A 16,906-nucleotide genomic window follows, 5' to 3' on the forward strand; every position below is an offset into this window, starting at 1 on the left:
GGGGGGGGGGGGGGGGAGTCATAACGATACTTCATTATGTGATAGGTACTGTGATGTATATAAATGCATTTTTTGCCGCTCGTTCGTCTGTCGTGCTATTATTTTTTTATTATTTGTGCTGTCGTGTGTTTATACGACCAAAAACAGCCGCCTTTTTTCTCTTCTTCTCCTTTCGTTGTTAAAGAACATGCGTGAAATTAATTGATAGATAGTCTGTGTAATATATACATGTACCTATACGTGCGCACACACATTAAAGACATAGGTTGTTTTTTATACTCGACGGCTGTGGCTCGTGCCACTGAGACGACTGGTGTTGGCCACCTGTTAGATATACGTGTGGCAGCGTCGTCGTAGTCTGGCTGCTGCTGGAGGACGATGATAGCAGCTCGTACATAATAGCCACCTGCTGTTTTCGGCTATAGCCAGCAAGCCAGCTAGTCAGTTTATTAACGTTTTCTTGGTGAACTCGGAATTATCTGTATAATATTGGAAACAATTTGTTAGGCCAAATTTAGTATATCATTTTATGCATGTATAAGTATATACAATTGGATCGTGGGCGATTTGAAAATGTGTAAGCGCGTGGTGAGCTTTGATTAACGCTTTTATATTATGTATTATATTACGTATAACGTATTCATAAAAGTTTTCTTGGAAGGGAATCGTCGCGTCTCGAGGAGGGCGACGATGGTATTATATAGACAAGGGTAAAATGTAGTATATACTGCTCCGATGGGTGCAGCAGGCAGAGGAGGGTTTCCGCAACGGAAACGGGAGCAACAAGCAGTCACAGGTGCGTCGCAATAATATATAGTATATAACATGGGGTGAAAGACGGTCTATGTTGAAATATATACTATAACGCACGAACATTTTTCATGTGCATTTTATGTGTAGGTATATAGTTATATAGCTACCAAATAATACGCTATGTCTACATCTTTGTGTCTCGAAACCACCATTATATTTAATTCACACTTTATAATCAATATAATGTGCGGTATAATACAGTTTTTCCTATACACACACAACACGACCATTTTAAAATGCATGCCTATATTAGTATATTGTATATAATGTATCAATTGTATCGGTACCTGTATTTAAAATATAATGTTCGTGTAGCGTTTCTTGTTATTGTGTCAATTGTTGATGGGTCGTTAAAAGAACAATAATACAAGCTATTTAAATAACTTTAGCGACTTCCTCACCGGACGACACCTATACGGTTCCACCCCATTTAGTATACCTTCTAACCGATATACCTACTGACCTTTTATACAGTGTTTATTATTATCTAGTTTTCATCATTATTGTCGGCGGAATATTTCGCACATTATATGGTCCGCCGATTGACTAAGATGAATATAATATATTACCAGTCTATATATTGCTGACTTACACGCATCACAATTCACAATGCGTTGCTTAAATAAATTTTGGCCGGAAACGGTATTTTAAAATGGGTCTTATTATATTATATGTATTATTGTTTAACACTACATTGTATACTTAAATATTTTAATAGTGTGTGGTATAATAATGTGTATATACTTACCCTAATATTGTTATAAGCGCGTCATCGTTTATATATACCTATACATATGATATTGTCTATATAGATACAACACATTATACACGTGCTTAATCGCCGGAGACTTGTAGGTACCTAAACTAAACGTATGTCTACTGTTATGTATATAGTACATTATATATAAACACCTGCTGCTCCTGCAGGCTTCTGTCGTTGCTTTTGGATAACGACGACGTCGACGGCTGGTCGTCGGTTTCCCCTGCACGTGTATATGATTAATAAACGGCTAATATTCGTAACGTCTTTTTTCTTTCTTTCCGTTTTTATTTTGTCTTAGGTGTTAATAATAATATACCTATATACCTACTATCTATTATATTGTAACGGTTAGTTTGAAATTAAAAAAAAAACTAATCCGTACGATCGCGTATTTAATAAATTGTATTACTGTGCACATTGCACACGCGTCACTGTCGTTTTTTTCTCGATGAATGCTTTAAAAACTGCTCGACCGATATTGATATTCAATAAACGCCATGCCGTGTGAGACACGTGTGCGCCCGCAGAGCGCCTAGAATATTATACTACAGCGACGATGCCCCCCGACAGTGTGACGCGTGGTACGTACGTGCTCAGATTTTATTTCAAAGGGCGGACGCCCGCCTCGACGTTTGCCAATAATAATTATACAATTCTTACCTCTGAAACGACGGGTGGTTATATTAGTTCCGGGGTGTAAAATAATTCCAGGGCCCGTGAAAATTTGATGTGATATAATGTATTATATATGTTTCTGCATTATTATTAAACCATCATGGTCATTATTGTCTTGTAGCGGTGAAAAGAACTTACCCTCCCAAAATCGCCATAATCTTTCAGCAAACGAATTTTCACATTGAGCTACTCGAGCTGAGTCTGACTTATCATATAGCGCAACCCTGCTAACAGTGCCGGCGCTACAAATATTGGTGCCCTGAGCGAAACAATATCTTTGCACATCGTTCCCCCAATAATTACAATTTCCTTGAGGCGACCAACCTTATAGCAGGCGCGAGGCGCCGGTCACCCACCCCTAAGCCCGGCCCTGGCTGCAGAGATTTATAGATTTGTATATAAAAATATATGTATTTGCCGTCTGCAGTACTCGTACCTATTATATTATTATATTGTATCACATACTCACATATGATATATTGTAATAGATTCCTCTCTTTTCGTCTATTAAATTTTAGATGATGTGATAAATTATGTTTCGGAAATTCGTTGTATAATAATAATAATCGGTTGCTCTATAGCCGGTACCTATACATATATCAGGCTTTCGTGTCGCCGTCCTGCAGCACATATACAGCTGAGTGCAGCAATATACATATCGTAACAACACAATACTTGCAGATTTTCCAATATAATATAATAACAATGATATATTATGTGTGTGCGTTAGTATAATATAGGTAGTTAATGTATCATTGCAGCGCTGCGTATATAATATTTTGTATAGGTACATCAGCGCGCGTGTTTAGTCGGGCGGCGAGTAGGCGTCGCACAACGACCAACCAATCACTGCACAGCGCCCACCCCACTCGGCAGAAGTATTTATTGTAGTGTAGTCGTCGTCGTCGTCATCGTCGTCGAACAACTCACTTCCGGGCCTATCTGCTTTAACTTTACACACCGATGATTTTTTTACACCGATTTTTCACCGCCGCACCCAACCCATCACATACACAATGACTAAATGATAAATTTCGACACGGTGGAGAAAAAAAATCAACGATTCGGTCCAACGAATCGCGTATACTGCTGCTACTACGCCATAGAAAACAACAATAACCGTGAATTAAAATAAAGTATAATATAGGTACCTATGAAAAAAAGAATCGAGACGACATTATATATTTTTTACGTAGCCATTTTGGAATCGATTTCGACCTGTGCAAAACGACGCTCGAGTGATGCGTATATTACACGATATAGGTAGGGTACATGCTGCAGGACGATGATGCATATATTTTGCGCGCATGAACAATTACCAAAGTAAATGGTTTTCTAATCAACTGTTACCGTTTTACCCTGCTCGGTATAGGTGGGTATGACTGTATTATACATTATATATCATAGACCGACAGATAATTAAAATCGTTTTTATATTCTAATCAGAGCGAAATGATTAAAATAATAATATAAATGTCTCTCGATGCGTTCATCATTCGTTTTATCACATTTTTTTTTTCGCAAATCCGTTTTCCCTCGATGTTTTCGAATTCCACGAAAAAACTTATGATCATCGGAATCATTATTATTGTAGGTACCAGTACTTGGTTGTTTAACCTTGCGTATTCTGCAGAAATTGATTTTACGGTATTTTGCTTTTGTTCAAGGTGCCCGTTTAATTTTGAGTTACGGATTAAAATTCAAACTGAAGGTTCGCCATCATTTATTCACATCTAATCCTTATACCCAATCAGAAATTCATAATAGTTTTTCACAGTTCGGTATTTGTTATAAAATATAACCGAAAACATACATACTCGGATAATACATAGTATAATATTATATATTGTTACCACAAAATATTAGCTACCTATATATCGTTTCCCTAGTTTTGTGATTTATCAATACGACGATACGCATCGTGTATTGTACTCATATGATAGAATAATAATTTTGTTTTGTGTACCTAATACCTATACCTATATAATTCAATATGTATACCGCATAGGTATTATTATAAATACTTTATTTTATAACAACTTCGGCTTTTTTTATACCTTCCAATATTTTATTATATTATTATATTTTAATATTTTTTTTTTCAAATTTTAAAGATATAGTATGGATATAAGATACTGACATTCCTAAGCTTATTGACATCTTTATATATACGTGTTCGTGACTCTAATAATTTTAAAATGACAATTAATACATTTCTTAAGGAATAGTATGCCCCTCGTGTATATAAATATATAGCTATATGGCTATACATATATGTATGTTTTATGAGAGTTGTATTTGACGTTATGAATATCGGAAAATTATTTATGTATATAATTGTATCAAGTTTCTTTGTGATTATAGGTGTAAATAGGTACGTTTGCTTGTGTTAATTTAAAATTCGGATAACGCCGCGACCACCGTGCCTGCACTCCTATTTATTGTCACCATCATGTATAAAGTATATTTTAAACACACCCAATTGCCTGAAGGTAATCAACAATAACATATTGATGTCGAAACATCATCAGTAGGTAACTACTTATATTATTATGTATGGTTTTGATTTATCATAACAGAAAAAATGGACCGTATGTATACGTCGTCATTACATTACGTGAGGCATATTTAATACATAAACCTATACATATAATATATAGGTATATAGAGCCTCGCGTTTGTATACAGTTTAATAATATTATATATTATGACATACCTATATATTTAGTATATTATAGGTGCCATTGTCATTGTATAGTCTTGTTATCGCTCACACACTATATGTATAGTATATACTTAAATATATATATATATATATATAAACAGTGAACGTGCCTATATAAGTAAACGGTAGATATATACCTACTGCGCTTTACTTGTGTGTGTAGGTAAAAACTTATTGGTATTCTGTATGCAGTCAACTATAGGTATATATATATACATTAATTATTAAGTATACGTGTCGTCGACCATATTATACGTATTTTATAGTATATATGAGTATGTATATACGTTGTTTACGCGTACATATATTATACATCGCTGCACACATGCATTCGGATCACATTATAATATATAGTAGTAATAACGATGTATATATATATATTATATTTTCATTAATTTTTTGTTTCCTCGTCGCGATCACTATATGTTATATAATATATCCGAGGACGGGGCATGGGCTTGCAGGATATCGCGCGGTGTGTATGCCTATATTATAATACCGTGGTGGGTACTTGTGCCCGCTGCAGTGGCAACGATTTTAAAATAATAATATTATAATGGCTCGGCGGCGGCGATGACCGTGACTTTCCGCAGCTCCCCCTTCATTATTGTATAATATATATTTAGGTATATATCATAATATTATACATATACACATTATACCGCGTCCCTATACATAATGTAGCCTATCAACCATTAACATCGGGTACATTAGATTATTATTATGTTGTACACATAATATAATAATAATAATAATAATAATAATAATAATAATATTATGTTTATAGTGGTCATAATTATCCTCCCCTCCATGCGAAAAGTGTCTATGTGTGTAATATGTGTATGTGTGTACTGCGACGACTATACACGCGGGCATTGTTTCATACTGTCGTTATTATTATTATTATATATTTCTACATGCCCCAGTACATTTGAATATATATTATATATATATATATATACACTCCTATTATAGTCCTATATAATACACATCATACACCTCAGTTTGTGATTTTTCTACGCGGCACAATCGCACAATGAAAAACTACTCAATGGTCAATACAATAATAATGATAATAGTAATAATAATAATAATAATAATAATAATAATAATAGAATATCGTAGAATCATTATTTTACATATTTTCGAGTAATTTGACGCACACATACGTGATACGTGCGCTTCGTGTGCGCGCGCCGACGAACCGAAGAGGACGAACAACGTTTGTAAATCTATCGTATCGGACTCGTCGCGGTCGTCGGAAACGTGTTTTGTCGTTACACCTAAAAAATATTATTAATATTATAACGTGGATCGTTTGATTTTCGCTGCAGGGATCACCTACACGACGAGCATAGGCACCACCACGCCGCCCAGCCAGACCGGCGGCAGCGGTTCCACTACGCCCGACAACAACATCGCGGGTGCTGGTTTGATGGTGACAGGCGGCGGCGACAACGGCATGGAGTCGACGGTATCGTCGCCCCCAGACCTGTATCCGCAGCAACCACCAGCTCCACAGCCGACAGCCATACCTCTGATCCAGCAACAGCAACAGCTGATGCAGCAACAACAGCAAAACAGATACCAGCAGCAGAGGGACTATCACCACCAGCAACAGCACCGAGCCAGTGAGTGTAGTACTTACAGTAATATTGTATACCATCATAAATCGTAATACATTTTAAGACCAGGCAGTGGGTAAAAATGCCTTAAAGAAAAAAATTAATAAATCAATACTCGGTGTTTCCTTTTTTCGAATACTAGCCGCATCATTAAGACTAATAATCCAAAGTCACGACCGTATGTGTTTTTAAAATAAAGAAATTTACTATTTAATTATACCTACTTCTCTGTTATTTTACGTTTTATGAAAATTTGTTCCTACGTATGTCGTAAAGATATAGGCAGTAGTATAGTATCATGCACACGATTTCAGAATTTTGTACCATAATCTATATATTATTATATAGTAGGTGCTGCAATATTTTTGTTATTATATAAACTTAATTATTTTATCGCATATTGATTATAATAGATGCAATATCTTCGATAACGGTTTACATAAAACGTAGTATGATCTGAAAAATGTGCACATTAGGGAACGCGATAGAAAACGTCGTGCCTTATTATTAGTCCGTCAACTCAGATTACACACACAGTCGTATTATTCTCAAGTTCTAAAATGTTTATATTAACTATGGCTAAAGTGGCATTGTTGAATTAAAATAAATTGTGTCTTGATCAGTCACCCGCAAAATTCAACATGATTTTAATTTCGTTGTTGTAGTACAAAACTTCGTATTTCATTTTATAGTGTAGCTGTTTTAAAAGCTAATATGGAATATTATATATGATAGGTATACTGAAAGACTCATAAGTACATTATTCTAAATTACTGCTCACTAATTTTTTTGGCTTAGCCATTCTTTTATTTGCTAATACTTTCTTCTGTCCATTTTAATACAGGGATAATTTTAATCCTAAACTTTTTTGACGTAGACATTATTATAAAAATACCTAGATTCGTCTTACTGATACGATAATATGATTATAGTTGTGTTCATATTTATAGACTTTATAATACTTACTAACACATGCTATTTAGATCTGTTGTGGAAAAGTAGAATGTTAGGTATATACCACTTATAGTGACCACCAGTGAAGTATTAGACTTAAATAATTTCTTATATTACATCGAAAAATATAAAGAGCATATTGCAGATAATACACTACGAGATTAGGATACATCATATTCCCGTCGAAAGCACATATGAGTTTTAGACAATTCAAATGGTGTGTGAGGGTGGAGGCCGAAACTATACACTTTATTACAATTATTCCAACATAAGTAGGTTTCGTGTAAAATTATATAATTTGTTTATTTAATGAAATGAATAAGATACATTTATAACGCCTATTGAATGTTTTGTGGCATACTATCACCCGTACTACTTTTCCCGTTGATAACCTTTACTCAAGATACATATAGGTATCGATGACTAACGATTTAGTCTCTATCTCCCCCACAATAACAGATCTCAGATAAGGATTGATTCTTTTAAGCGATAAAAATATCTTTCCCCAGAATATTCAGTGCGGGTGATGGTTGCATTTGTTATGAGTTATAACTATCAGTAATGACTAAAAGTATATACTTAAAAATTCCAATTTGATTAAATTCATAATTAAAGATAAAAATAGAGGTGGCCAGCTGGGTGAATCACCTTTTTATAATATGTGTGTGTTTTATCATGATTTACACGTACGAAGGTTTTCGATACCGATAAGATATACCAACAGTCAATAGCGGTAAGGTACGTGAAAATAAGAGTCATCCCATGATCACCGTAGTTTATTAAACAAAACATAATATTATGGAGTTAAAATAAATTATATTCAGAAAAAATAATGTATACTATTTAATATTTTTACCAATATCCACATTCCACAAGTATTCCTAATATTAAAGTAGTATACCAAGAGTTGCCACGTTTATATTATCATGTAATTGTTAATATGTTTTTTTATTTGCATTAAACTAATGCGCAGTAATCAATTGAACACGATTGATGAGATTGAAATAATTCCATTGTGCGCTTTAACGATTACATAATAATATACACAGTCGAGTCCCGAGAGGAATAAAAATAAACTTGAATTATGTATTTTTCGAGTTGTATACATCAAACGCAATTTTAAAAAACTTCAAGGGACAAGAAAAATATTTGAGTTATCGAGACTTGACCGTACATAAACGTGAAGGCACATACGAATAATTAATGAACTATTATTATAATAACATCATATTAACATGCGAAATATGTATCCACACGACGAATGGAGAAGGGCTCGGGCCCCTGCCACCAGTAACGCCCTTGCGACACAAGAACCGCGCTCAAACCTGTTTACTTATAAGGCCTAAAAGTATAACCTCCGATAACTTCGTAGTAATGCACCTACATTACATAAAATAAATTAAGTTCAAACGTGCTGGCATTTTTTTTTTTTTTTTGATCGACCTCGTCAGATTTCATACTATAAAGATCACTGCGTGGAAAACGCATTTGACTAGATTTTTTCACGATTGTTATACTATACGATTGACGTTCCTATAATATAATTTGAATCAGTATATACGCCTGTATACACAATATTGTGTGCGTTGTATGCGAGGGGTCACGCGAACTACTCATAATTGGACGTAGCCGAACACGGCCAACCATATATATATATATTGTATTGTATCGTAGAACAATACAATAACGAGCTAGTGCGCGTAATACAACGTGAATAAAGTTTTTTAATCGTCATCGCTAAAAAAGCAGGAGAGTACCTACACGGCTACACATATATATATATATGGCAATAAATTATACTGTACATATATATTTATACACCGCGGTCTATTGTCTAGTCGCGCGCGTCACGGTTTGCTTAAGCGTTCTTTCTTCCCTCCCCCTCCGACGCATCTACCTATATGATGTATATACATTATACACGACTTGTGTGTGTGTGTGTGTGTGTGTGTGTGTGAGCGTAAACTTATTATTTATACACTGCCCTGCCCAAAAATCATCATAAAATACGTTTATGTATACATATATAATTCGCTTCTTCAGCAGCAGCAGTCATATTAAACCACGCCCTCGTCCTGTGTCCAGAATATAAACGCTCTTTCGTGTCCGACCGTGTTCGTGGTTACAACCTCTTATAATGTACCTGTTGCAGTGCTGCAGCACCACGCGCTCGTATAATATCACAATTCGATGGAGTACCAGCTCTATAAAAAACTTGAAATCCTCGTCCATTTTGTATGATGTACCTATATTTGATAGAATTAGCGTGTACCTATTATTATGATATATTATGCAACAGAGTGATCAAATCGTAAAGTTATAGCTACGCGATGGGTATTATATTATATGCGTTATTGTGAAAAAAAAAGTGAATTTGTGTGAAATATGAATACTGAACTGCAGTAGAGTTCCATACATTTTTCAAACGTCTTGCCCCAATAAAAATTTAAAAATTTACTAACTTTGTTTGGATAGCATTCCGGTTTTGATAATTCTGAATTATTTGCAAAGATTTGGCTGTTAATGGATTCTGCAGGAAACGTTTCACAAATACTAATCCACCCATATACATTTCGGTGTGATACCAAAATATTAAACCAAAACTATTAATAAATTACCTGAATACTAATATTATCGAACAGCTTGAAAAATTACATACGCACGACTGAGGTTATGTCTAATCGTTTATAAATTAACTTGCCCCATAAAGGTATATATATATGTCGAATACCAGGTATTTGGTATACAGATCGATTATACACCATTTATTATATGTTTATAATCCGGCTTCATGGCTACGACGTCATCTGTCGTGTCATGTACTCGTGTGACTGGCTCTGATGATTGGTGGTTTTCATCGTGGTCTCAAATACTGTCTTGTCCATTTACCCTTAAATTTTCAGAGTTGGACTAAACTTTTGGACACCACACGATATATGACGTAGCTGTGAACCCCCGGCCTTACACGATATACCTACCTGCCGTCTCTTAAAACAACTATACTGCTATACCTAAATCGATTTGCCTTCGAGAAATCGCCTTAAAACTATTTTTCACATATTATAATATACTGTAACTGTAATGTATACAATTTTTTTCCATCACTGCCCACGACTCGTGTTGTTACCAACCCCCTGCCCCGGTGCAGAGGCAGTGCACTACATATAGTATACCCTGCTACTACCTACACAATAAGATCATCTTGCTGAAAAATACGCGATGTCTAATTAAAAACTTAATGACGTTACAGATCACCGGTACATACAGCAGCAGCAACAGCAACAGGACAACTACAACGGCGAACAGCAACCGTACCCGACGACCAGCGGCAGTCCGTACTTGGATGCCGGCGGTGGTACTACGTCGCCTTATCTGACAGCCGGTAACTCGGTGCCGCCGTCCCAGTCGGCCGCGCAAACCGTCCCTAACGGCGCCTCTACCACAACCGGACCGACTCATCAGACCTCAGCGGCCACAGCGGCCGCCGCGCTGGCCGCGGTCGATCACTGGGCAGCCGCTGCAGCTGCAGCCGGTGCCGATTCGGCTCTGCAATTGCAGTTCATGCACCAGCAACAACAGCAATATCAACAGCAACAGCAGCAGCAACAGCAACAACATCATCATGGCCATCAACAGCAGCAACAACAACACCATCACCAACAACAGCAGCAGCAGCAGCAACAGCAACAACATCATCATGGCCATCAACAGCAGCAACAACAACACCATCACCAACAACAGCAGCAGCAGCAGCAACAGCAACAACTCCATCATCACCATTACAACAATAACAATCCACACGTTCAACAGCAACACCAGCAGCAGCACCATTTGATGGTGCCCGGTGGTGGGAACAACAATATGTCAGTTGACATAAAACCGTGTTTGCAGCTACAAGCTCCCCCGCTCATCACCGGTTATACGCCAAGTAAGCCATTGTTTGTACATAATTCAATTGAGGAGGATGGATTACCCTTACTTTTTACTAAAAATATTTTAGCAATCCCCTTTTAAGTATATTCTAGTCAATAAAATACAAGAAATATTATAAAATATGAAAAAAGTATTTGGGTATACTCAATTTTTTTATATTGTTGCATCTCTGTTTTTTTTTTCAAGTTCATGCACTGATTATAATATCTCCTGCTAAATAATTAGGTTTTGATACTGCATTTATTTACTAAGGGACGATGTTTTTTTGAGGGGTTTCAAATAGGCAATATACTAATTACTACCTATTTATGTAGGCGTATCAGTGTATAACATATAACAGAACCAAAAAAAGACAACAGTTATACTATTATAAATAAAAAACTAAATTTACACCATCAAAAACTTTTACTGATTTTCAATATTGTTTTTATTTATTTTTTGATACGATGTTTGCGCAAAAGTTATTCAAGCTTGGAATACATAAAAATAGCAAATTTTAAAATAAATATAGCATTTTTGGATTGGACATTTCGAAAATATAAAAATGATATTACACAATTTAATAAAATGTTCTTCTGTCTTAATGGTGAAAACGTGGTTTTTTGACTAGGACTGTTCCCGAGACGTTATTTATACTGTTTTTAACAAACTCTAAATCGATGTACTATAATAGTGTTAAAATATCATAAGTATAATGTGTTCACTATTTGTACAACTTAAGTAGCTTAGTGAATAAGCGGGAGAAGTTTTCAAAGCTCCTCGACGTGGCAAAAGATTGCTCTGCCCATCTTGAATTAAGTACAATTGCTCACTTACCCGAACTACTATAGTATATCCCACCCCCATAAACTTAACGTTGTGGGTCCCTGGTGTTCGATCAAATTTTTTATATGTGTCCATATTTATATATTTTTCAAAAACGGACTAGTTTTTTTGAAGGGTTTAACACATTATGATTATGGCTCACCGACATTGCGACTACAGTTTTCCGCGGTCCAGTGCCCCGTCCTTTTCGCGTGCTTCTATTATAACATCGTGTTATATAACGACGGCTGTTCCTACGTAATAATATTATACAGTATAATAATAAACTATAATTTATGTTCATGCTCATAGTTCCAAGACATATCTTCGACGTTTGTTCTTCTTAGACAAACATATACATGCAAAAATAAGCGTGATTGTGTAGTAGACATATAATTTGTTACTTGTTTGTCGTATATAAAACGCGGTGCTCGTCTATAAATTCAGTCAGTGTATGTAAACACAAAAATCTGCAAGGGTGCAGAGAGGCGTAGTCGTTATTTTCGAGTAATACAGGACTGCGCGGGCCCTTTGAGTCCAAGAGTATATTATATTTTAAACGAAACGCATAGCATATTTATATAAACAAAATTATCATTTTAGATACATTTTTCCAGGCTATTCTAGTATTAAAATTAACTACTTACCTACTCAGATGCTAAGACAAATTATTATTTGCTGTACCGTATTATTGAAGGCAAACAGTTTTTAAAAGGTTGGGCCAATTTGAAGCTGTTCTGGTGCTATTTATTATTCTTTCTCACGTGTACAAAAAAACTCGTTCAAGTCCCTGAAATCCATCTCGAATATACCTACAAAACTTCACTTGCCATGTACTGCAGTATACATATAATATAATGTGAACTGTTTTCGTTGCAGACGGCGGTCCTTGTTTCACCGGCAGCGGCCCCATACAGTTGTGGCAGTTCTTGTTGGAGCTATTGACCGATCGTGCATGTAAGGCGTTCATTTCCTGGACTGGCGATGACTGGGAATTCAAACTTACGGACCCGGACGAGGTGGCCCGCAGGTGGGGCGTGCGCAAGAACAAACCAAAAATGAACTACGAAAAGCTGAGCCGTGGTCTTAGGTATTATTACGACAAGAACATCATACATAAGACGGCCGGCAAACGATATGTGTACAAATTTGTTTGCGATCTCGAAAGCCTTCTTGGGTAAGTAAATAATATGTTAAGAGACGAGTAGTATGTGAGGCGCGCAGATTGTATATATTATATAGATTGAATAAGTCACAGTCCAAACTCTGAAGAACCGAAATCTTGATGGTGAATAGATCGGCAACCCTACTGCATTAGCCTAGTGGATTTTTACAATACTTATTTCGTAACTTAGGAATTGAGCATATAGTTTTTAATAGGAATATGCGAGAATTATTTTTTAAGGGGTTGGCGTTCGCTGTTAAATAAAAATAAATTTTAAGTGTAGACTAAACCATCATTTTTATTACTTGTTCGACCTTGGCAGGTGGCTATTTTAATTAAGTGAATGTATTAAGTATACAGTCCAACTGGCAGTCATATTATTTGCTCGTGAAAAAAATACTCCTAATAACTTAAAGTAAAAATAGCTTGTTTGTGAAATAATTTTATGATTTTTATATTCTTTACAAATATACCTAAACGATCGCCTATTCCTAATTTATAAGTCATGCAATATTTGTGATCAACTGTTTTTTACGTTACTGTATTTAAGTTATTTTTTTGTTAGAAAAGAACCATTAATGTCTTACATTATAGTATTCTATTTATATATACACAGAGGCAGATCCAGCCCAAGACGACGAGTAGAGACAATATATTATTACTATACTGATCTATCGTAGTTATATTTTTCAGGCTAACATTTTCGAAACTATAGCACTTATGGATATAACTTTAATCATTAATTCTATATAATACCATTAAAAACATAATATTATCTTCTACTGAAACAAAAAATATCAAACATAATATAGTATATTTCTCGTTTTTTATAATTTCGACCGACCTCATATATCTGCCAATGCGTATTTCACTATTTTATGCATGTACTTTGTACTTACTACTACCGATATTCTATGGTCAATAAATATACTTAAAATGCATCTTTTTAAACATTTGAGCTTTTCGATTTTCGACATTTTCATTGCCTACCTATAATGGCATAAATTTGGGTTTTATCAATTCACCAATAATTTCCGACCCGTGGCTTTATGATTAAAGTAGATGATGTAATAAAATTGTTTGTATTTATGATATTTATTAATTACCTGGTTCTCTATAATTCATTACCTACGTATGGTAAATTAATTGATAACCCTAACCGAATTACTTTGCGTCGATACAATTTTTAAAAAACATAATTTTGTTAAATGTTGTATAATATGAAATTGTATAATCTACGATTTTATACGGAGGGTTTGGTGGCCAAAATAGATGTTTGGTGAGAGTATTATAATTTCCACATTGACGAAAATAATGAAAATGAGTATAGGTATCCAAAGAATAGAAACGTAAACTATTATTATATCGATACTGATCTTCTTAAAGGTAATCGTTAAATTGATTATTCTATACACGAACACTATTCTGAGCGCAAGCGCGTGTGCGGGGAAGACATCTGCCACCCTTCCGAGATCATTATTTTTTATTTCTTTATCCCAATTTACTAAATTAAAATTGATAAGACCCTAGCCCCAATTAAGACTTCGTCTTTAGGTTATATATATTACATATATTAGATAACTGCAGGTTAAGGCTGCACATGTCATAAATTTTCTTTAATAATTCTGCATTTGTGTAGAACTGCAGTCCCAGTAATAGGTTAAATGGATTGTTTAGAACTTGGTTGCTGAATTTTTGAATTAGCTTGTTCGTATGATAGTCTCTCGCAACGTAAATCTACGAACAGTGTTATGTTAAATATGTTTATACTTACACTTAAAAAACAATAATCATTCAGGTGAAAAAACATTGGGAGGGTAAATTCGCACACTGCAGTGGTAGACAGGCAGAAGTCTATAAAGCCCCTTGTGCCAACCGCCCCTTGATATCAGTCAACGAGTTGACACAAAAGTTACTCAACTCCTTTTCGTATCTTTAATGCAATTTCGCCGAATAGATTACATGATATATAATATATACAATGAACGCGTGTGTGGACAAGAAACCGTCGCAACAATATTAAACGATTTCGATTGAAAATAAAAAGTATTTATACGTGGTGTTTTCATTTGTTTTCAGCTATAGTGCCCAACAATTGCACGCCTTGGTTGACTTCAAGCCCGAGTGCGGAAACAACAACAAAGACGATGAGTAGATGACGGTCTTCACAGCCGTCGTCGTTTTTACTACTGTGTACGATCGCAAAGACTGAGCTGCCGAACGACAATACATTTTTTTTTAACCAAAACAAATTAACGATAATTACTAAATTAAATAATAAATTTATACACACTTGAATATGAATTGTATATAATATTATAGGAATAATCGAAATAATCGCCGGGATTGCGAGCCACCTGATAAAAAATATGAACTTCATTATTGTTACGTATACGATTTTTTATCATTTCCTTTCTTTTTTTTGTGTGTAGTCAACACACGTTGTTTTATATATTATTTCTAAATATTATATTATTTACCTAGTTTTATCATTATTTCTATTTTAATTTTTCACCGATTTTAAACGTGTTCTAGCCGAATTAATAAACGAGCTTTTCTTACCATATAATATATTATTATAACGTATGTATTATGAAGTTGTAACGAGCTTAAAAGAAAACTATGTCAATTACTTTTATTGATACGGTGATATAATTTGCATGTTATGATAAACAAAAACCAACACCGTATTGTTAAACTTATTATTATTATAAAGAATTTTATTATTATTTATTAAATTTTCGTACGCGTATGTTTAAATATATTATTATAAACTATTCCTGTAAGGTTGTTGTGTACATTATTTTATTTTATTTTTTTTTTTACTAATAATAACATCTTTATTAAATAACAGAATAAGTATATGATAGGAATAGGTTTCATAAGTTATGTAGTATATTATTATGTTTACGAAATAAGTTAATACATTTTAAGGAAAATCATTATTTTTTACGTAAATTATTATTTTATTATCGTCACCGCCAAGGAACAATATAACATTATTTTTTTTAACTCTATATAAATATATATTTGAACACGTATAATGCCAAGTTGCGATGTCAAAAAATCGCACAAAACAATACATTGTATGTTTTTCAATTATCGAGTTATTGTTATTTTTCTATACTATTATAATTTATGTGTATACTATATACATCTTTATATAATATATATTTGAGATAATAGCTATGTGTGTATATTTTCAGTCGTAATATATATATAAATATTATACAAAATTTACCTAAAACGATTTTCTGGTTTTTATTAAACTTTTTTTAGTGTTACCATAAAAAAATATCCTTTCTTACTACACAGGTTACTCCAACGTTCATCAGAACACCTGCTCCTCCTATTAATGATAATTTATTTCAGATGAAAGTTGGCCTCATGAGGAACACCACGGACAAGTTATTATTTCCAACCAAAAGTAGAATGCTGAATCAACATAG

The 16,906-nt window shown here is 34.4% G+C and overlaps 1 protein-coding gene across 1 annotated transcript in view; it reads left to right on the forward strand.

Annotated features, from left to right (window-relative positions):
• The window catches only part of LOC111030808 (ETS-like protein pointed), a 57,289-nt gene extending 41,145 nt beyond the window's left edge, over nt 1-16,144 (forward strand). The window contains exons 7-11 of the mRNA XM_022310493.1: nt 6,311-6,607; nt 10,806-11,171; nt 11,238-11,483; nt 13,172-13,469; nt 15,537-16,144. Coding sequence (XP_022166185.1) covers nt 6,311-6,607; nt 10,806-11,171; nt 11,238-11,483; nt 13,172-13,469; nt 15,537-15,612 — 1,283 coding nt within the window. The 3' untranslated portion in view covers nt 15,613-16,144. The remainder of the gene's footprint in view (nt 1-6,310; nt 6,608-10,805; nt 11,172-11,237; nt 11,484-13,171; nt 13,470-15,536) is intronic.
• Nucleotides 16,145-16,906: the final 762 nt, after the last annotated feature.

Source organism: Myzus persicae, unplaced genomic scaffold (assembly GCF_001856785.1).
Source record: "Myzus persicae strain clone G006 unplaced genomic scaffold, MPER_G0061.0, whole genome shotgun sequence".
NCBI lineage: Eukaryota > Metazoa > Arthropoda > Insecta > Hemiptera > Aphididae > Myzus > Myzus persicae.